Genomic DNA, 22,328 nt, shown 5'->3' on the forward strand with positions numbered 1-22,328 from the left:
TTAATGGTTGGAATAAAGGTAAGTATGTGTGTCGGGGGGGGGAAGTAAACAGAAAACTTTAGTGCAGGCTGTTAGGGAATGTTGACCAACTCATAGCAAGCATTGGGGGTCAACCATGTTCTTCTGTTTCCTGCTGTGGGAGGCGCTGCCTTACCATTCAGCTACTGGCCACTTAAAAACCAGCATTGCTTAAAGTGCATGGTAGGTTATCTGTGCTGAAATGCTGCCTATGGCCTCTTCCATAAAATTTGTCCTTTGCATTCCTGGTTTATTGTTGCAGGTTTGTGAACAGGAAAGAAGACAGGATAAGGGGGATTACAGAGAAAGTAGGAATTGTACAGACTGAGGACCTTGCAGAAAGAAAGACCCAGTGGGGTGGGAGAAGAAGTGGGAGAATGAGGAGGCAGTAGAATTGAAAAAACAAGGGGATTCAGGGTTGTGCGTTGCCTCGGGGGAAAAAAGTTGTTTGTGGGCATTGGAATTAGGAAAATCTGGACCCTTTTTCGTTTTTAGTTTATATTTTCGTTAGAATTTTCATGAAGGTCATTCATCTGGTTGATCTCATGACCCTTATGAAAGTTTTTGAACATTTTCAGACAAAGTAATGTCAGAATCTGCTTCTGCTAGTTTATTTTACATCAGTATTATAAAAACACATGGGCATCATATTAAATATAAAATTATGGAAGTTAATCCAATATATAAGTAGGATAATGAACATTAGAAAAGAAAGTAAGGTATGTTAAGCTCTATCGAAATGGGAAAGCTAAAACTTAAGGTAGCAGATTTGTAGGGCCCCTTTTCATACTACTGTCTTCATTGAGGAAGAACAGGACATTAAGAGCCAGCTTCTTTTAAATGTCTAGCAAGTTACTGATTGCACAACCTAACACAACTCAGTCAGTGTCCTTATCCTGTTAAGAAGTATTTATCCTAGTTGGAATTTTTGGTCCTTGGTCCAAACGTTGGTATGTAAACCCCACCTGCTGTTTCAACCAGGGAAGCCTTTTGCATCAAACGGCATCCTGAGACTCATTGCCCCCTTTTGGGTACACCAGTGAGGTTTTTGTGGTCATTAAACAAAATATGATGTGGTCATTTGTTAATGGCTTTCAGCATTTTGATCTCAGCTTACGGTTTTTTCCTTGCCATGGGTGAGAGGGTTTGGCTGTCTTGATTCCCCTTGGGTCCTCTGTTACTGGATTTCTATCCAGACTTCGGCCCTCATTACGAACATGGCGGTTCAGACCGCTATGCTGGCGGTGATGCCACCACTGCATGACAGTCTGAACCGTCCTATTCTGAACAAGGGAGGGCCTCCACAGGCGATTAAATTAATTGTGTCTACACTATGGAGATAAATGAGAAATCGGATAATCACCCCAGCATGTCAGTCGAAACGCTGTCATAAAGAAGTTAAGAAATATCAGGCAGACTCAGGCAGATACTAAATGTGTGCCCTTACCCAAGCTGAAATGTATAAACCTGATAAAAAGCATACCGACACAGACACAATAGCGTTCGTCTTACCAGCCAGCATGGAGAGTACCGTTTCCATGGCAAGGATACAACTAAAAGGGTGCTGCCATTTAGATGCGCATAAATAGGCACACAAATAGACATAAAAAGAGGACTAGACATGCATTGGCTGGCGAAAAATAAAAGGACTAAAGACTTGAGAACGTTACTGAAAGAATTTGGAGAAATACTGACACTGTGCCACCATGTTAACACGAATACCTTGCAAGGAAATTTTGCTTAAAGAGAGGACTGCATGCACATATGTAGACAACAAGAGAGATTATAGAAATAGATATACCTACACAAAAAGCTGTGTATTGAAGGTATTATAAAGCTCAAAAGCATCAAAGCGCAAACACAACAAAGAAAGAGAGCCAAATCGCAGAAGTGGTCAGAGAAAACAACCTTTGTGAAAGCAAAGAATCAAATAAATATCAGAATCGTAAAAACAAGCATAGGTATATATGAATAAACAAGTAAAACAGTAAACATCCTGTGTGTGTATATATAAATCCTATCAAGCAAAATATAGTATATTATGATTCAGACTGAAAAGCACTTTAGTGACAAATATATACATTCTTAATAAAAAACGTACTATTCAAAAAATGGTAGTCTAAAGGATGACATAGATGAAGAAACTTAAACATGAATTCAGTTTCAATTGCACAATAATCACTTATTACAAAAAGACATGTAAATCTTTTGCAGTATTGAGCCCTTCTTCCACTGCTCTCAATTTCAAGATCCATTTGCTTTCCCTACGAACTTAGCATCAACATCTTATTACCTCCACGTGGACAGGTTTCCAGTATATCAGTCCCATGCACCAGGTTTCCCAAAATCTCTGTGACCATGTGAGCCGCGAAAGGATAATCAGTATTATTATTTCTTACGGACCTGATGTGCTCTTGAATTCTTTCTTTGAATGGCATAATAGTGCTGCTGACATGGATGAGTTTACAAATACAAATCATACAGCAAACAATATACTTGGTGTTACAATTCATGAATTTGGAAATCTTATATGATTTGTTCGTATTGTACTGGAAGGTCAATGTTTTGTCCTGTACATAACAACAAACATTGCAACGTCCACATTTGTAGAAGCCACTAGGAGGTCTAGGTAACCACATTTCTTTATTTTCAGGGGGCATATAACTGTGACATAGACAGTTGTGTAATGTGCGTCCCCTACTGTGAATAACTTTAGGTTTATTGGTGATCCCTCTTTTCAGGGTATTGTCAGCCAATAAGAGACCAGTTTCGGTTAAAGATTTTGTAGATTTGTGGACTGAGAATACTGTATGGAATGATAGGGGATAGATTATTGTGTTGTTTACATTTCTTTGTTGTGGAAGCCGTAAGAAGAGTATGTCGCTCAATCTTAGAGATTCTACTCCTTGTTTTTCTCATAAGGGTTTTACAATAACCTCAAGTGGCTAAACGGCGTTCCATTCCTTGTAATTCACACAAGAAAAATATCATCCAGTCTACAATTGCGCCTAATCCTAATTGCTTCCCCATAGGGGATGGCCTGAATTTGTGATTTAGGATGTGCACTGGTAGCATGTAATATAGAATTACAGGATGTGGTTTTCGTAAACATTCTAGAGAATATAGTGTCATGTTCAATATATAGGGTGACATCCAAAAAATCAATACTGCTATCACTATGTGCTCTTGGAACTTGATGTTGAAAGCATTGGTATTTAGGTGTTGAATGAATTGACCAAAGGAGAACATATCTCCAGACCATTTTATCTACCCCAATATAGAACATATTGAATAAGTTCTGCAGGACAGTTTTGCCAAAGATGTAAAAAAAAAAAAAAAATTTATAAATTGGATGGGGGAATAGCTACTCCTTGTACTTGATGGTACCAGGACCCATTATGTATAAAAACATTATTGTCAAGAACAGTATGTATTCCACTTCAGTCTGCTCATTTTTGTCCGGTTTGGATTTGGTTTGTAGTCAGTAGTGATTTCCACTTTAGGTTCCTCACCTAGAGTGAGCCAGTGATGTTAATTCTGACTTAGCATAACAATTGCGCAGTAACTCCTCTTAGAGACAAAGTTGTGCAAACTAAAGTCACAAGATCATTTAATGGGGAAAAAAATGAACTCCGATCTTTCTGTCCAAAACATTGCATGGGTCTCCAGGATGCCTACTTCCCTCTTTCTTTTGTACAGCTGCACACACGATTTCTGAGATCCCCTGGTTGGAGAATCTTCATTTCCAGTTCGAGATTCTACCTTTGAGCCATCACCTTTGAGTGTGCTGACAAAGGTCATGTGGTTTGTGGTAGCTCAAGGGTTTTGGGGCTACCCACCCTTGACTGATCAAGGCCACCTCTGCCTTCTTGATGCCGAGTAGTCTATTACAGCCATCCTTTTGCTAGAGTTTGGTTTGTCAGTATACTGAAAGAAATCCTCTCTGACCCCATTTCAAAGGAGTCATTAAATGGGGGTCCATTTTGGACACTCGTCTGATAAATGCATCTCTGCCAGCAGAAAAAATGTAATCTATTCCCGAGGTGGCTCTTTTGTTTAAGAACAGTCCCATTCAGCTGTAGCGAAGTTGGTGCTAGGTGTCGTGGGTCTGAAGGACCTATAGTATTAGTTTTAGGGGAACCTGTTTCATGGGTGCATGAAGACAACATTTGCCTCTTAGAGTTGCACTGGTGGAAGTGTGTGTGGAGCTCCTTCAGACCGAATGTTTTCACCCTGGCTGGATGTAACTTAGACTGACATGTACCTTCTGTGGTTGGATGCAAATCAATAAGGCCAGGAAGAAGTCTTTTAAAAGTGTTTTGGAAGTGACCACAGTCGGACTGATCTCGAACCTTTCTGCTTTGCAGTAGGCGATGGAGATATTTCAAGTCTTGATGGGCAACATCACTGGAACACGGGATTGCTCAACTGGGAGAGGTGAATTCTCATTCACTTTGCTCTGAACCTCTAATTCCTTCCAGTGGGCTAATGAAAGGCAGATTTATCTGTCTGAGACTTGCCTTTTGGAGAAGAACCACACTGCAGACTTTTTGAGCCGGCTGTAGCCGACTATCCCTGAGTGGGAGATACTTTTGTCTGGAATGCACCTATGTTCTTCTTTGTGCATCATCTTGTCTTCTTTTGATGCAGGTGGTCATTCACAAATCTAACTTGTCGTTTTGCTTGATCTTGATTGACCTTGTTGCACTTTGTCTGCATTTCCGCTCCTGCATTTCACACAGCCTTTCCCTCTCCTCAGAGGCACTTGCAGTCCTACTTAGATTTTAGCACTGTGTGATTTTTTTTTTTTTTTTTTTTTTTTTATTTATTTATTATTATTTATTTTTTTCTTTAAAGAAAATATTGGACGTCCTCTTGGCATGGCTTAGTCCATTAACCTGGGCTATGTTTTGTAGTAGATAGTCAACTTGTGCAGCCTCTTGTGCTGAATGTTTGGCGGATCCTTTTCAGGGCCAAATGTTCATATTTTGCTGTCTCTGTTGCAGAAACGGGCTTAATAGTACTACAGTCAGATTATTTGGCCACTATATCAGCTTCTTTATTTTTAATTGAGCATTGCCCTACATGTACGTTTTCAGTTGTTGGTTAGTTCCGTAAGAGTTTGCATAATAAGTTTCCCCCCGAACCTACTCTTGTCCTGACTTGGCTTTTCTGATGACCGTTTGAACCATTCCAGTCTTGCAATCTATGGATCCTAACTTGGAAGGTAGCTTTTTTTTTTTTTTTTTTTTTTTTTTTTACAGTGGTCATTTCAAATAGAAAAGCAAGCTGCAAACTTTATCAGCACCACCTACTTATACTATTTTTCAGGACGACTGGGTAGCCGTTCAGCTGTGGTTCTCCTTTTTGCCCACAGTGTGTTTTGAGTTAGCTTCTGTAGTTTAAAAAAGCAGACAATTTCATGATGGATGTCTTTAAAAATTACTCATGTTTGAGTTGTTTCGGAAGTCTTCACCCTGGTGCTTTATGGCACATACCACAAGCAATCTAACAACAACTTTAGCTCTCTTGAGGGGTGTTCCACTTCAGTCGAATTGAAATGATGCAAATTGGTCTTATCTTCACTCTTCTAAAAGTGCTGTTTTTTTATTGATGGGTAGCATACTCGGTTTCATGGGACAGTCTTTTCTGGTCTAATCAAGATTGCTATCCACACCTTCTCCTTTCATGGGAAGTTCTTGATGCATTTAGGAAAGTTAACTGCAGGAATGAATATCTATTGAAAGAACAAGTTTTATTTTTATTTTTGGTAACTTTATTTTTTCTGATGGATACTTTGACTTGCACAAATAACTAACTCTCTTCCATACTCAACGTTTGAGGTCTGTGATATTATGCTAATGTGTATAAGCTCTTTATTTTGATTTCTCTCTCTGTGGCTTATATATTATATATAATAATATAGGGGAATGGAAAATGAACACAACTGACCTCACTGATGCATGCAGTGTCCTATATGGTGGTCTACTCTTCTCTTCCTGAAGCTACTGTGAGATGCCTCATTCTTTGCTACCTGAAACCGTTAAAAGTTAGTAGTTCCACATCTAGCCTGGCACCTGATGAAGGGGTTTAATTAAGTTATCAACTAAAGTCCTCATATTAATCATAAAGAACATTGACGAAGGACTTTTTTTTTTTTTTTTTTTTTTTTTTAAACGGAAATAGTTGGGAGCACACTGACTCACACTCCAGCATGCAGTTTGCCCAGTTTCATTATGGTAAATGAAGTACAAGTTTGTGCTTGACCCATGAAATACCTTAATAGTAGTAAATTGGAATTTAGGTATTTCATGGGTTAATGTGCTCACTTTCCCCTATCCGTGAACAAGTGTACGGCTGAAACACCTTAGGAGGAACTTTCTGTGTGAAAGTAAAATTCTTCTGCAACTGACTGGAAGTGTCCTGACCTTTTCTTTGATATTTTACTGGTGCGTGGCTGAAAAACGGACGTAAGACCTTCTTCCTTTTTTTTTTTTTTTTTTCTTCATTCCATATATCGCATGAAAGCACAAGCTTTGTCGCTCAAAGGCTTTTATGGTGCTGGGTGTGTCATCTGCTGGACTTAGCTGGGGTCTGAGGCAGTGTCTTGAGACTATGAATTTCTCTCATGATTACTACTACAGAGGACAAAAAATGATCGACTCCTGGGGGCGTAAATTAGGCGTTTGTAAGATTTCCCCTTAATTTTTACACTTTTTTTCTTTTTGAATTATGTTCAGATTCAGTGTAAAGTATTTGAAAATAAACCATGCCATTCGCAATTATTAATAACATCGAATTCAGTATACAGTGTTTAGATAGCCTAAGTCTTGTTTGCTTTTCTTTGTTTAACAAAAAAACACAGGACTTCGCCAACGCGTGTTTTATTATAAGAGGCTGGCAGACCTGAAAATCTGTCAGGCTATACCAAAAAATGCACACAGCACATACTAGTTGATTTATAAAGCAGCCACTTTGTTTAAAAAAAAAAAAAAAAGTTGCCTATGGTCTCTACTGTGTGTTTTCATCACTTACCCTGAAGCTTTCGTCTGTGTATGTTAACGTGTCAAGAAATTGCCTTTCTGTGGAGGCGAAGTCCGCTTCTATTAATGACTAGTTACTAGTCTACTCAGACACTGAACAATTTGATTTGACTTCTTCACGGGCTAACGTTTTGTTTTTTGTGCATTTTATTGGACATTACATTTGATTGACGTGGATTTATTTTTCACTATTTCCATCTTCATACAGACTCGTATGCAGAGTTTGCAGCCGGATCCCAAAGCTCAATACAGGGGCGTGTATGAAGCGCTTAAAAGAATTGTCTGCACTGAAGGCATGTGGCGACCTTTACGAGGGATCAACATTACCATGCTTGGTGCAGGCCCTGCCCACGCCTTGTATTTTGCCTGCTACGAAAATATGAAACGGACGTTAAGCAACGTCATTCACCATGGTGGAAACAGCCATATAGCAAACGGTACTGCTTTTTAGTTCTGTTGCTTTTTAGCTGTGAAGTGATGGAAAAATCATAAAACCACTTTGTTGTATTTGTTTTGACTATTGAAATCTTGAACGCAGTGTTTAATTTTAATGTGTGACACTTTAAATACAAATTAAGAACGAAATAAACTAAAATCAAGTAAATGCTCGTAGAATATAGGTTTGTGTTGTCCAAGGGACCGTGTTAAAACTAAGCATTAATGAAGCCAACCAGTGAAAAGAAAAAAGCGTGTCCTTTTACCCAGTCTTAACACCAGCAACAATCATCCGCAATTAGGGCTTTGGATGTCCCTTTGTTGGATGTTTGCAAGGGTTGTGAAACCGGCCGTCACATAATTCACTAGCTGGTCTCTTTTTAGGTGTTGTATACTAGAAAATGCAAACTGCTAAAACGATCTATTGCGTTGGCTTTATAGCCTGGTTTCTGTTTTTCTCTCCACCACTCCAAGCCACCCCCGAGCACCATATTGCTTTATCACCCGTGTTGTGTTCTTCTTCCTGCTTTCCCCACCCACTTTATAACATTGAAAAATGCTTTGGCGCTTCTTTATTTTTTTTCATTTACCGATCTAATTCAGCTAGGATTTTTTTCCTTCTTTTTATTTACCAATGTCATTTTGTAGGCTGCACATGCTTGGTATTACCTACACCTACATAGTGATGGGACAGTTTGTTTAATATGCTTTTATTCCTCGCCTCTATATCTGTGCTGCATAGCATCGGGGATGCTGTAGAGATCGGTATAAAGCATTGGCAAGGCCATTAGGCCCCAGAAGTGCCACTGGTTTGTTTTTGCCAATGCTTGTTGTCATTACTAATGAAAGTGCACTTCTTGTGTTGCTTGTCTGTTGTAGAGAAAGGAAAAAAAAACACTTTCTCACAGTCTCTCTCTCTCTCTCTCTCTCTCTTTCTTCCTCTCATGAAATCACACACTTTCCCACAGTCTCACACCCTCACATACATACTGTTCATAAAAGTACCTACAAGAGATTCACAATAACTTTTTGTAATGAGTTTACAGATCTGGTAATAGAGGGTATTTAATCCTAGCACTCCATTGAAAACATTGGTATCTCAAATACTTGCATTATAATACCTGAAACAATCATCGTGCCAAATGGTGGCTCCTGCTGGATTGAGGATGCGTTTACAGTTGTGTTGCCTCAGAATGCTTACTTCCACTCGCTCTTCAGTGAAAAGCAGGTTACATTTGAGATTTTAAAGAAAAGGCCAGCTCTCTCCATTCAAATGCTTACTTCAGACAGCAGACATTATTTTCTGACAGCTTTTATGTGCTTGATGCCTGTTGGGGTTGTACATCTTAGTCACCAGAACCCCTATTTAAATTTTCTGAAACGTCCGACCTAATTTGTCTGTGTGGGATCTTAAACATTAAAAACATTTCAGCTGTTGGGCAAAAGGCTTTCAGCCTGCAATATTGCCATCAAGTTGCAAAATATAATACCATGTCAAATGATCCAGCTAATAGAGTAATCTAACGACAGTGCCTTAGTCCTACCTTTTCTTCCTCAGAAAGAACCTTGGCCCTCAACTCTATCTTTTCACTAAAGGAATGGTATGTCAACCTGGATTTTGATAGCATTCTTGGGCTCCTGTATATATATATATATATATATATATATATATATATATATATGGTTCTGTTGGCCAAATTGAAAATTAAAAAATATCTGCCCTCTGTCACTGTTCTATGGACAGTTTTCAGAATCTAGGTCAAAGTCCGTTAATACTTGAGAGCCAGAATTTTTAGAATGGTGGATTCAGTCTTTGAGATGACGTTTTGTTTTTAGTCTCATGTACCCAAGGTAGCAAGTTTATTATGATGTATATCCCCATATTGTGCACTACTTTTATTGTAGGAGTACATTTTCCTTATAGTGTAGAAGATATCTTTTCTTTGAAGATGAATCTGGGTGCATAAGGATTGTACCATGATCCAAAGCATTTTTGTCTAAGTCGCTCTTCAATCTGTTTCTGTTCATACTGTTCTGCCTTTCCACTCCCTTTATGATTGACTAATCAGAGTTCGTTTGCCTATGCACTCCCTTTAAGGCCAGTGAGCAAGGCAGTGCATAGGCAGATGTCAAAGTGGAGAAGATTATAGTGTGTTAAAGTATCAAATTTGACAGATTGGTTGAAGTATGGCTGAGAAATGTGCTGTTTTTAAATTTAAGATAAACAGAAACCATATTATTTTAGACTAGTTGTATCACAGCAACCATCTGGAACTTAAGGCTGTTTTCAAAGCCTTGAGTGAAAAAATGGCAGCTTTATCAGGACTTCACAGACAACTCTATTGTAATGTGCTATTTGAATAAATTGAAGGAGACCGATTTTAATCTGTCCTGACTTCATACATTTAATGAATGTTGTACTTTAGTATTTCATCAGTAGTGCTTAATTACTGGGACAACAACATTCATATAGAAAGTCTAATGGAGAATGAATGTGCTATGCTGACTGTAGTTGTCTAAATAACATTCATAACGAAATATGAAAAATGTGCTGCTGAGCAGGTATTATTTCAGAGCAATTGATGCATCATCGCCGCCAACCACCCCCCCACCCTCTCCACATTTGAAATGTAGTCTCTGTCAAGCCAGGGGAAACCTGGGCTAGACCTTTCTGCCACAGAACAGTTCTCAAATGCCCAGGTTTGCGTCATGGTTGGCAGACGTTTAGGCAATCTCTAAGGGATGTGCTGAGGTTGGACTGTCCAAGAAACATTTCTGTATGCCTTTAAGTGTTGCCTTCACACCCCCAGTCTAGATGTGAAAACTATTGATCGCAGGTTTCAGTCCCGATTTTGCCTGGGTCAACAATTCTGGTAGAGTCTATAAGCAGGACCGTACTTTCTCATTGAAGAATTCAACTGTGAACATTTCCATTTGATGGCTTACTTGATGTGCATGCTCGCATTAGAGACGTGGGTGGCTTGACTCTAAGGTTCTTGATTTTACTCTAGCGTTTTAAGCCATTGACTGCCTTTTTAGAAGGGGTCGGTCCTCCAATGATTACCAAACTGTTACTTGCAATTATCAGGAAGGCGTGCATACACTTCTAGAAGGTGCTTTCCAGTAATGGTTCCTTCTATCATACCTTACATTTCTTACCATTTCATCTACACCAAAAGCCAATTCTGACCTCATCATCATGCTGTTTCACACAATAAACTTGATACAGCCTGTGTTTTTTTTTTTAAAAAAAAGCTTTACAGTGCTCTGTAAAAATCTCTTCCAGATGTCATACCTTAGTCATATGTGATTTGAATGGAAAAACCCCTCTGGCAAACAGTGACTCATGCCTTGCTCCCTCTGACTTTCATCTCCCTGGTGCGAGGGGGCAGGGGCATTAGCTGTCACCTGTAAAAGTAGAAAAATATCACAGTAGACGGATGGATGCTAAGTATTGTGCACATGACTTTGTCAATTCTTATGATAATAATAGTTTCCCCTGGAATAATACTAAGATTTTTGACACAGCGAAGTAGCCGCGTTCTACGAAGGCCAAAACCAAGAGCAAAGAAACTACTACGAGTTCTTTTCCTGCCATGTCTTTAGTAACTTTGTAACAGTTTCATGGATTGGCTTACTGATACCTTACTGTTCTGTATGCAGCTGTCTGTTACTAGTGTCCAAGAAAGGGCATCCGTATTTTTTCACTTGTTGGCACCTGTGAGATACTTTTATTTGGGTAAAAACTCTGTTACCATTCCATTTCCGTATTTCAAAAGCTGTTAACTATGCTGGACATGTAATGAGGTTTGGCAAAACGTGCCCCATAGTCCAGCCGGATCTTACATTTTAAAATTGTTTTTGCACTAAGCAATACACAAAAAGGCAGGAATTTGATATTATATTAGTTTTGTTATTATCCCGCTTTCAAACCCTTTTAGAAACTGTCTGCAACTGAAATATATATTTTGTGTGAATGAGTCAGATTATGGTATTAGTTGGAGCAACTTTTTCCTAACTGTTTTGTTCTTTCAGGGGTTGCTGGAAGTATGGCCACATTACTCCATGATGCTGTTATGAATCCTGCCGAAGGTGAGGTGATGGTAGCTCTCATGTTAGTCATCATTTGTTAAGTGTTTAATTGCAATGAATGATTCTTCAGTATATGTATATAATCACTTGATAAATTTCACAGTTACCACATTCATTGTGATGCACTAATATCTACTATGCTTTCCCAGATAATGTTCTGATTTGTTTATGCACTTTTTAAATTGATGGTCAAAGTTAGCAGCCACGTAACCGTTACTCACCTCTCATTGATAACAGGTGAAATGTCTGTAATGTTATTTGTGATACGGTTTATAACAATTTGAAGTTACATAGCCTCAGCTTGGATAGTGTTGCTGCTAACTGATGTTTTTCCACCGCTAACACGTGCTGTCTATATAAGATATGCTTTTTCTGCATGACTACTCTGGATTTGTTTGCCTGACCCTGTATTTCTGATAGCTTTAGAACTTTGTGCCATTTAACCCCGCTAACTAGAGGTAACATGCCTTGCTTGTAGGCTGTAGTATATGGTACAAAATGTACCCAGGGCCTGGAAGTTAAATGCCACCAGTGGACTGCAGCACCTGTTGTGCCACCCACAACTGTGGCAGTACAAATATGGCTCTGGCCTACCATTGTAACCTGATTGTAGAAGTGTACAAACTACCGTTCAACCTGTCAAAATAACCCCCTTTTACTAACGCAGTCCTCACTTTTAATAAATCATCCCTATGTAGGGGCTGTAGCCCATAAGGCAGGGTGCATGGTATTTAAATAGTAGGACTTGTAGAAATGTAATGGTAACATGTCCTTGCAGGGATAGCACCAAAAAGCTATTTTCACTGTGGCCTTCCTAGCTGTCCTATGTAGAAAACCAGATTAAAATGTGAATGCTGTATCTTGGGAATGGGACCAGCTAGAAAAATATTTAAACAGCTATTTTCAGTAGGTACTAAAATCCAATTCAATGGTGAAGCCAGAATTTTTAAATAAATAAGATACTGGCATACTAGTAAACAATTCTCCCATATGCATTTTGTTAAATGCAGTGTGTTGGACTACAGGTCCAACACAGTGCATAGCACTCACTTTGGTTCAAAGTATTTTGTACTCACCATTGTTGGTACAGCCATTACTGTGCCTCTTTGGACATGTGTTTCAGGATATTTATTGTTCATTAGAGTAACACCTTTTAAATGTGAGGGTGCTGGCACTGCTACTTAGTCTTTTGAGGTTTCTGTACCAGAGGGAGGGGGGTGCACCCCACCCCCTTAGTTTTCAATCAACCTCTAAGAACATGGTCCTGAGGGGCTCAGATGAGGCCCCCAAGGGCTCAGAGAGCGCTGCTGAGGGGTGGGGTCCACCACGTACCCCTCTGCTCAATATACAAATGCACTGGCTTAAGGCCAACTCATTTTTTTTTTGGATAGAGAAATACGTATATGTGTGTGTATGTGTATATACAGGGAGTGCAGAATTATTAGGCAAATGAGTATTTTGACCACATCATCCTCTTTATGCATGTTGTCTTACTCCAAGCTGTATAGGCTCGAAAGCCTACTACCAATTAAGCATATTAGGTGATGTGCATCTCTGTAATGAGAAGGGGTGTGGTCTAATGACATCAACACCCTATATCAGGTGTGCATAATTATTAGGCAACTTCCTTTCCTTTGGCAAAATGGGTCAAAAGAAGGACTTGACAGGCTCAGAAAAGTCAAAAATAGTGAGATATCTTGCAGAGTCCCCTCCCCCAAACACACACACACACACCCACGAGCCATTTTTGGCCATGGGACCCCATCCCTCGGGGCACAGTCTAATTATTTATGGGAGGGTGGCACATGGCCCCCTCCCCCAAGCCATATTTGGCCCCTGAGAATGGGATCTCCAGGGCCAATGTGTTTAAGTGTAGGGGATACTGTTGCCCCTCCTCCTCTAGCCTTAGAAAATGCACTGGGCAGGCATCAACCCAGGGTGTAACAAAAGTTTAAAGGGAAAGGAGAGCCACACAACCCCTCTCCATGAACTTCTAATGGCCCTGGGGACACAATCCTACCGGGGCCAAGCTCATTTGCTTTGTCCCTGGGAGCCAACCCCCCTGGGACATAGTAGTTTCCTTGCCTGAAATAGTACAGGCAGTGTTTGCTCCCGTCTAACAGGAGCATTTTCAAATCTCCTGCCAAACGGATGCAAACACAAAATCTGATCCCAGTAGGCTGGAGCTCTAAACATTATCTCCCTACCTTTCTGTCGACTCCCTTTTCTTTTTTAATTTTTTTTGCTTAAATTTATATTTGACCCTGAAAGATGGCATCCTTCTTGCCTAATAAGCCCTCGGGAAGGGGGCCAGACGCCACCCTCCCGTGTGTGAGACAGTGGAACTCTCATGAGAAATATGCAGCTATCAAAAAGTATCTTCTATGAACCGTGTTCACTCCATGCAAAACGAGGTACTATTTGTTTAAAAAAACAAACAAAAAAAAAGCCTGGAGGTGCTAAAGGTCATAAAATCAGCAGCTTTCATACTCTGGTGAAACCTTTACAGGTAGCCTGTCTTTTTAAAGCTTAACAAGCATATGTATATAGATTAGTACCTGGTGCACACAGTCTTCTGTTATGTAGAAATTGTTGGGCTGAAATGATTCTAATAACTCAAGGCTGCGTACAATATGTTGCCCTGTTGGAAAAAATTTCTGAAGATCCAAAAAAACTTGTGTGGAACATGCTGAACACAAATGGTCAACTGTCACCTGCACATAGTTACCATTCAGTATAAAGATTTATAACGTATTCAGTACCTCTACGCACCTGCTTTAGGAGCTCAGGTATTTTGTAAACACATCTATTATTTGGACACAGGCTGTACAAAATTAGGTAAAAAAGTAATATGGTAGTTACCTGCGATTATCTAAACTCATTGGGCGATGTCATCAGTGATGTCATATTACATGTCATGAGTTATGTAATAATTGAGGTCATAAGCGGTGCATGGCGAGGGATAGGTTGTAGTTAGCTCTGCTAATTAAACCTGGTTGACTTTTGTTTGAGTTCAAAATGTTCATGTAGTCACCTAACTATGTTAATGTTACCATAGATTCCCCCCGTAAGTGTGTGTGTGTGTGTGTGTGTATGTGTGTGTATATATATATATATTCGATGGCATGTGTAGCTGCAGATACACATGCTGTGCACAGTCCGCCATCTGGTGTTGGGCTCGGAGTGTTACAAGTTGTTTTTCTTCGAAGAAGTCTTTTCGAGTCACGAGACCGAGGGACTCCTCCCATTTCGACTCCATTGCGCATGGGCGTCGACTCCATCTTAGATTGGTTTTTTTTCCGCCATCGGGTTCGGACGTGTTCCTTTTCACTCCGTGTTTCGGGTCGGAAAGTTAGTTAGAATCTCGGGGAAAAAAAAAAAGTTGGTATTGTTTGCGTTTGGTATCTGGTTAGTTGGAACAAATCGACACCAAATTCAGAAGAGCTCCGGTGGCCCTTCGGGGTTTTTTCGATCCCCCGTCGGGGCCTGGTCGGCCCGGCCACACGTGACTACAAGGCTGATGGAACGGACCCCATTCCGCTTCTGCCCAAAACGCCATAACAAGTATCCGTATACAGATCAGCATCTGGTCTGTAACTTGTGCTCGTCTCCCGAGCACAAGGAAGATACTTGTGAAGCCTGTCGAGCGTTTCGGTCGAGAAAGACATTGAGACCGAAGAGCCAGAAGACTGCAAATGGCGTCGACGCCGACAGGACAAGAGCGTTTCGAGGAGGAAGAAGAAGCTTTCTCCATCCACTAGTCAGACTCTGAAGAGCTCGAGGCCGAAGAAACGCCAAAAACCGTGAGTAAGACGTCGAAACATAAGACTCACGAGAAGTCAACAAAAGCCCAGGGGAAGCCACCACCAACAGGCCATGGCTTAACCCGAAAAATAGGTGACCGACCATCGGCACCGAAAAAGGGCACGCTTGTGGCGAAGTCATCCGACTCAGGTTGAGATACCGCCACACAGCAACCTCGGACCCGAGACAGCGGCACCGAAGACATTCGCACCGAGAACCACGCCGAAAATAAAAAAGTTTCTTCGGAGCCTAAAAAGACATCCGAAAAAGTTTCGGTTCCGAAACATCCAGCCTCGGAGCCGAAAACAAGTTCCTACACAGAGGAACAAGGATTAACCTCCCAAATGCAAAAGCATAGATTTGGAGTGGAACTTGAAACTGTAGAGCCAGATTACACACAAAGAAGGCTCCACATTCATGAGGACACCGGGAAGATAACCACTCTTCCCCCAATTAAAATTAAAAGAAAACTTGCCTTTCAACAAAAGGACAAGCAGCCACAGGCAAAAGTGGCAAGGAAAACAACTCCACCACCGTCTCCACCACCATCAATACATGCATCACCAGTAACAACTCCACCACTGATGCACTCCCCAGCTCATACTACGAGTCAAGATGATCCCGATGCATGGGACCTTTACGACGCCCCAGTATCAGACAACAGCCCAGACTCTTACCCTGCAAGGCCGTCGCCACCTGAGGACAGTACATCTTACACACAGGTGGTCGCAAGGGCGGCTGCTTTTCACAACGTCACCTTGCATTCCGAACCAATTGAGGATGACTTTTTGTTTAACACCCTATCATCCACCCATAGCCAGTACCAAAGCCTACCTATGCTCCCAGGAATGCTAAAACATGCCAAACAAATCTTTCAAGATCCTGTTAAAGGCAGAGCCATAACCCCAAGGGTGGAGAAAAAATACAAGCCACCGCCAACAGATCCCGTTTATATTACAACGCAATTGACACCGGACTCAGTAGTTGTCGGGGCAGCTCGTAAGAGAGCGAACTCTCATACCTCAGGGGACGCGCCACCTCCAGACAAGGAGAGTCGTAAATTTGATGCTGCGGGCAAAAGGGTGGCAGCACAAGCAGCAAACCAATGGCGCATTGCCAATTCACAAGCACTTTTGGCAAGATATGATAGAGCTCATTGGGATAAGATGCAGCATTTCATAGAACACTTACCCAAAGAGTTCCAGAAAAGGGCGCAACAGGTGGTGGAAGAAGGACAAAGTATCTCAAATAATCAGATACGTTCTTCAATGGATGCAGCAGATACGGCTGCAAGGACAGTAAACACTGCAATTACAATAAGAAGGCACGCATGGCTGCGTACTTCGGGGTTCAAGCCGGAAATTCAACAAGCCGTGCTAAATATGCCCTTTAATGAACAGCAGTTGTTTGGGCCGGAAGTCGACACTGCTATTGAGAAACTCAAGAAAGGCACTGATACAGCCAAAGCCATGGGCGCGCTCTACTCCCCGCAGAGCAGAGGCACTTTTCACAAAACACCTTTTAGGGGAGGGTTTCGAGGTCAACCAACAGAAACCATAACATCACAAGCAAGGCCCACTTACCAGAGCCAATATCAGTGGGGAGGTTTTCGGGGGCAATATAGAGGGGGCCAATTCCAGAAGAATAGGGGAAAGTTCCAAAGCCCCAAAACTCCTCAAAATAAACAGTGACTTACAAGTCACACAGCCCCATCACATAACACCTGTGGGGGGGAGACTAAGCCAATTTTACAAACATTGGGAGGAAATAACAACAGACAATTGGGTCTTAGCAATTATCCAGCATGGTTATTGCATAGAATTCCTCAAATTCCCTCCAAACATCCCACCGAAAACACACCGTATGTCAAAACAACATATAGACCTTCTAGGACTAGAAGTTCAAGCATTGCTACAAAAAGAAGCAATAGAATTAGTACCAAAACAACAAATAAACACAGGAGTTTACTCACTGTACTTTCTAATACCCAAAAAGGACGGCAGTCTGAGACCAATACTAGATCTCAGAACACTAAATACCTACATCAAATCAGACCACTTTCACATGGTTACATTACAAGACGTAATCCCACTGCTCAAACAGGACTACATGACAACACTAGACCTAAAGGATGCGTATTTCCATATACCAATACATCCTTCACACAGAAAATACCTAAGGTTCGTATTCCAAGGAATACATTACCAATTCAAAGTGTTGCCATTCGGAATAACAACTGCGCCAAGAGTTTTTACAAAATGCCTGGCAGTAGTAGCTGCACATATCAGAAGGCAGCAAATACATGTGTTCCCGTACTTAGACGACTGGTTAATCAAAACCAACACGCTAAGACAGTGTTCACAGCACACAAAATATGTCATACAAATCCTCCACAAACTAGGTTTCTCGATCAACTACACAAAGTCACACCTTATGCTGTGTCAAACACAGCAATACTTAGGAGCGACAATCAACACAGCAAAAGAGATTGCCACTCCAAGTCCACAAAGGGTTCAAACATTTCACAATGTAATACAGGCCATGTATCCAAAACAAAGGATACAAGTCAAAATGATAATGAAACTGCTAGGAATGATGTCTTCATGCATAGCCATTGTCCCAAACGCAAGGTTGCACATGCAGCCCTTACAACAGTGCCTAGCATCACAATGGTCACAAGCACAGGGTCAGCTCCAAGATCTGGTGTTGATAGACCGCCAAACATACATCTCGCTTCTATGGTGGAACAGTATAAATTTAAACCAAGGGCGGCCTTTCCAAGACCCAGTGCCACAATACGTGATAACGACAGATGCTTCCATGACAGGGTGGGGAGCACACCTCAATCAACACAGCATCCAAGGACAATGGGACATACAGCAAAGACAGTTTCACATAAATCACTTAGAACTGTTAGCGGTATTTCTAGCGCTAAAAGCATTTCAACCCATAATAACCCACAAATACATTCTTGTCAAAACAGACAACATGACAACAATGTATTACCTAAACAAACAGGGAGGGACGCACTCGACACAGTTGTGTCTCCTGACACAGAAAATATGGCATTGGGCGATTCACAACCACATTCGCCTAATAGCACAATTTATTCCAGGAATTCAGAATCAGTTAGCAGACAATCTCTCTCGGGATCACCAACAGATCCACAAATGGGAGATTCACCCCCAAATACTGAACACTTACTTCCAACTTTGGGGAACACCACAAATAGATCTATTTGCAACAAAGGAAAACTCAAAATGCCAAAACTTCGCATCCAGGTACCCACAAGATCAATCCCAAGGCAATGCTCTATGGATGAACTGGTCAGGGATATTTGCGTACACTTTTCCCCCCTCTCCCGCTCCTTCCATATCTAGTAAACAGGTTGAGTCAAAACAAACTCATACTAATAGCACCAACATGGGCGAGGCAACCCTGGTACACAACACTACTAGACCTTTCAGTAGTACCTCATGTCAAACTACCAAACAGACCAGATCTGTTAACACAACACAAACAACAGATCAGACATCCAAATCCAGCATCTCTGAATCTAGCAATTTGGCTCCTGAAATCCTAGAATTTGGACACTTGGACCTCACACAAGAATGTATGGAGGTCATAAGACAAGCTAGGAAACCTACCACTAGACACTGCTATGCAAATAAGTGGAAAAGATTTGTCTATTACTGCCATAGTAATCAAATCCAGCCGTTACACGCATCTCCAAAAGATATAGTAGGATATTTACTACATTTACAAAAGTCAAATCTAGCCTTCTCTTCCTTAAAGATACATCTTACCGCAATATCAGCTTACCTGCAAATTACTCATTCAACTTCATTATTTAGAATACCAGTCATAAAAGCTTTTATGGAAGGCCTAAAGAGAATTATACCACCAAGAACACCACCTGTTCCTTCATGGAACCTCAACATTCTCTTAACACGACTCATGGGTCCACCATTTGAACCCATGCATTCTTTTGAAATGCAATACTTAACCTGGAAAGTTGAGTTTTTAATTGCCATCACATCTCTAAGAAGAGTGAGTGAAATTCAAGCTTTTACCATACAAGAACCATTTATTCAAATACCCAAAAATAAAATAGTCCTACGAACAAATCAAAATTTTTTACCAAAGGTAATTTCACCGTTCCATTTGAATCAAACGGTAGAATTACCAGTGTTCTTCCCACATCCAGATTCTGTAGCTGAAAGAGCACTACATACATTAGACATCAAAAGAGCTCTAATGTACAACATTGACAGAACAAAACTAATTCGGAAAACAAAACAACTATTTATTGCTTTTCAAAAACCTCATACAGAAAATCCAATTTCTAAACAAGGCATTGCTAGATGGATAGTTAAATGCATTCAAACCTGCTATATTAAAGCAAAGAGAGAGCTGCCTATTACACCAAAGGCACACTCGACCAGAAAGAAAGGTGCTACCATGGCCTTTCTAGGAAATATTCCAATGAACGAAATATGTAAGGCAGCAACATGGTCTACGCCTCATACATTTACCAAGCACTACTGTGTGGATGTGTTAACTGCACAACAGGCCACAGTAGGTCAAGCTGTACTAAGAACATTATTTCAAACTACTTCAACTCCTACAGGCTGAACCACCGCTTTTGGGGAGATAACTGCTTACTAGTCTATGCACAGCATGTGTATCTGCAGCTACACATGCCATCGAACGGAAAATGTCACTTACCCAGTGTACATCTGTTCGTGGCATTAGTCGCTGCAGATTCACATGCGCCCACCAGCCTCCCTGGCGGCCTGTAGCCGTTTCGAAGTAGATCTTGAACATTTGTACATTTGTAAATATTACTTTAAGCTTCATTATGTACATACGTATTCGCTCCATTGCATGGGCACTATTACTAGCATACACAACTCCTACCTCACCCTCTGCGGGGAAAACAATCTAAGATGGAGTCGACGCCCATGCGCAATGGAGTCGAAATGGGAGGAGTCCCTCGGTCTCGTGACTCGAAAAGACTTCTTCGAAGAAAAACAACTTGTAACACTCCGAGCCCAACACCACATGGCGGACTGTGCACAGCATGTGAATCTGCAGCGACTAATGCCACGAACAGATGTACACTGGGTAAGTGACATTTTCCATATATATATATATATATATATATATATATATATATATATATATATATATATATATATATATATATATATATATATATATATATATATAAAATCTCAATTACTCTATAGCTATCAAATTGTCCCAGATTCCTCCTAATGTGGAGCCCGTTGGGGGTGGTGCGTATGGTGGTGGGGAAGCTGCGAAAGGGAGAAAGCTTGTGAAGGCAAGGTAACGTGTCCTGTAGCAAAAATGAAAAGTTTATCGCCCTGTCTAGACACGTTTCGACCAAGGGATGTTTCAACAAAGTTTTAATTGTGGTACAGTCACCAGCCCCAGTGACGTTTTTCGGCTAAACAGCCTTGTTCTTCACGCTCAGGGTGGCTGTGCACATCAACCCACATATACAAGCAATGAACATGAACACTATAGAAGGACTAGAAAATACCTCCTGTCGTTCTATATAAATAGAGACACCCCCACCCCTAAACACACATTTTCGAAGTGAGTCAACCTCCATATAGCTGCAGGCCAAATTGCCATGGCCCGCTTAGCTCAACACCAGAGAAAATCCTGAAAGTGAGGCCCTCGGTGCTGCCCGCTCCTAGCTTGGTCTGGTGCAGAAACACTGTTCCAACCAGAAAAACAGCCCAAAACCCATTTGAATTGGTTCTCAAGAAGTTTGAGTAGTTTGATGCCTGAAAGAAACAGATTACCATACACCCCCAAACGGACAGCATAGTAACACAAGCTCCTACTCCGGATCCTTGGCCTCTTAACAGACAGCTCAGCTTGAAGAAGCTCCTGAGCCCCTTCTCATCCAGAGCAGCGAAAGAAGCAGATAAAGCTACCAGACCAGTTCCTGATACAGGACTGCTTCCACCCAAATCCACACCATCACCTTTCCTACCCTCTTTACTTGACCCCACGATCTCATACTCGTCAGCTGTCGCCACATTCTGACCCTTGTGGACACGATCAGCGGGTCACTTAAGACCTACCCCCACATGGAGACCCTTGGAATTCATAAGATGTAGGTCTTCCTGCATATAATGATCCTGATCACTTCCCTGCCTGACCTTTCGCGCCAGAAGACACCTCCTCTTACCATGAGGCTATAGGTAGCGCTGTTGCTTACCTAAACTTGGAGAGGGTAAAGAGCCCATTGTGGAGGGCTACCTCTTTAAGACTTTCTTTGCCTCATGTCTTCATGCATTATCTGCCTTTGCTGAAGGGTTTGCTCAACCCAGGTTGTAATATTTTCAAGGAGCCGCTCAAAGCCTGGATTCTTACCCCATTGGCTGACAAAAAATAGAAAGCCTTCCCTTCAGACCATATCTATATTAGAGGCCAACTCCCACCAAATTCCCTAGTGGTTTGTAATGTTTATAAGAGCGTGATTGCTCAGAACACCGGGAACACTCCACTATTGGACAAATAGAAATAAAGGATAGATGCAGCTGGTAAATTAGTTGTGGCTCAATCTGATAATCACCTCTCTATCTCCAATTCCATGGGTTTGCTCTCTAGATATCATCGGGCCCACTGGGATAAAATGGAAGAGCTCCTCCATCACCTCTTGGAGGAGCACTCTGAAAGAGGACGTGAGTTGGTCAGAAGACAAACTGATTTCCAACAGAACCATCAGGTGTGCGCCCAGATTAACTCTGGTCTCCTCCTTCGCAGGCCTGTCTGTCTCTGGCTTTAAGAAACTGCTGTTTGATGGTGAAAATGTGGGTCTCAGCTTGATGGAATGCTGGAGAAAATCAAACAAGATATGGATACGGCCAAAGCCATGGATGCCTTTCAGACTCC

General features: G+C 41.2%; 1 protein-coding gene across 1 annotated transcript in view; it reads left to right on the forward strand.

Annotated features, from left to right (window-relative positions):
• SLC25A37 (solute carrier family 25 member 37) overlaps nucleotides 1-22,328 on the forward strand; it is a 72,859-nt gene that overhangs the window by 36,399 nt on the left and 14,132 nt on the right. Inside the window, exons 2-3 of the mRNA XM_069214130.1 lie at nucleotides 7,270-7,498; nucleotides 11,532-11,588. Coding sequence (XP_069070231.1) covers nucleotides 7,270-7,498; nucleotides 11,532-11,588 — 286 coding nt within the window. The remainder of the gene's footprint in view (nucleotides 1-7,269; nucleotides 7,499-11,531; nucleotides 11,589-22,328) is intronic.

This window comes from Pleurodeles waltl, chromosome 11 (genome assembly GCF_031143425.1).
Source record: "Pleurodeles waltl isolate 20211129_DDA chromosome 11, aPleWal1.hap1.20221129, whole genome shotgun sequence".
Classification (NCBI taxonomy): Eukaryota; Metazoa; Chordata; class Amphibia; order Caudata; family Salamandridae; genus Pleurodeles; species Pleurodeles waltl.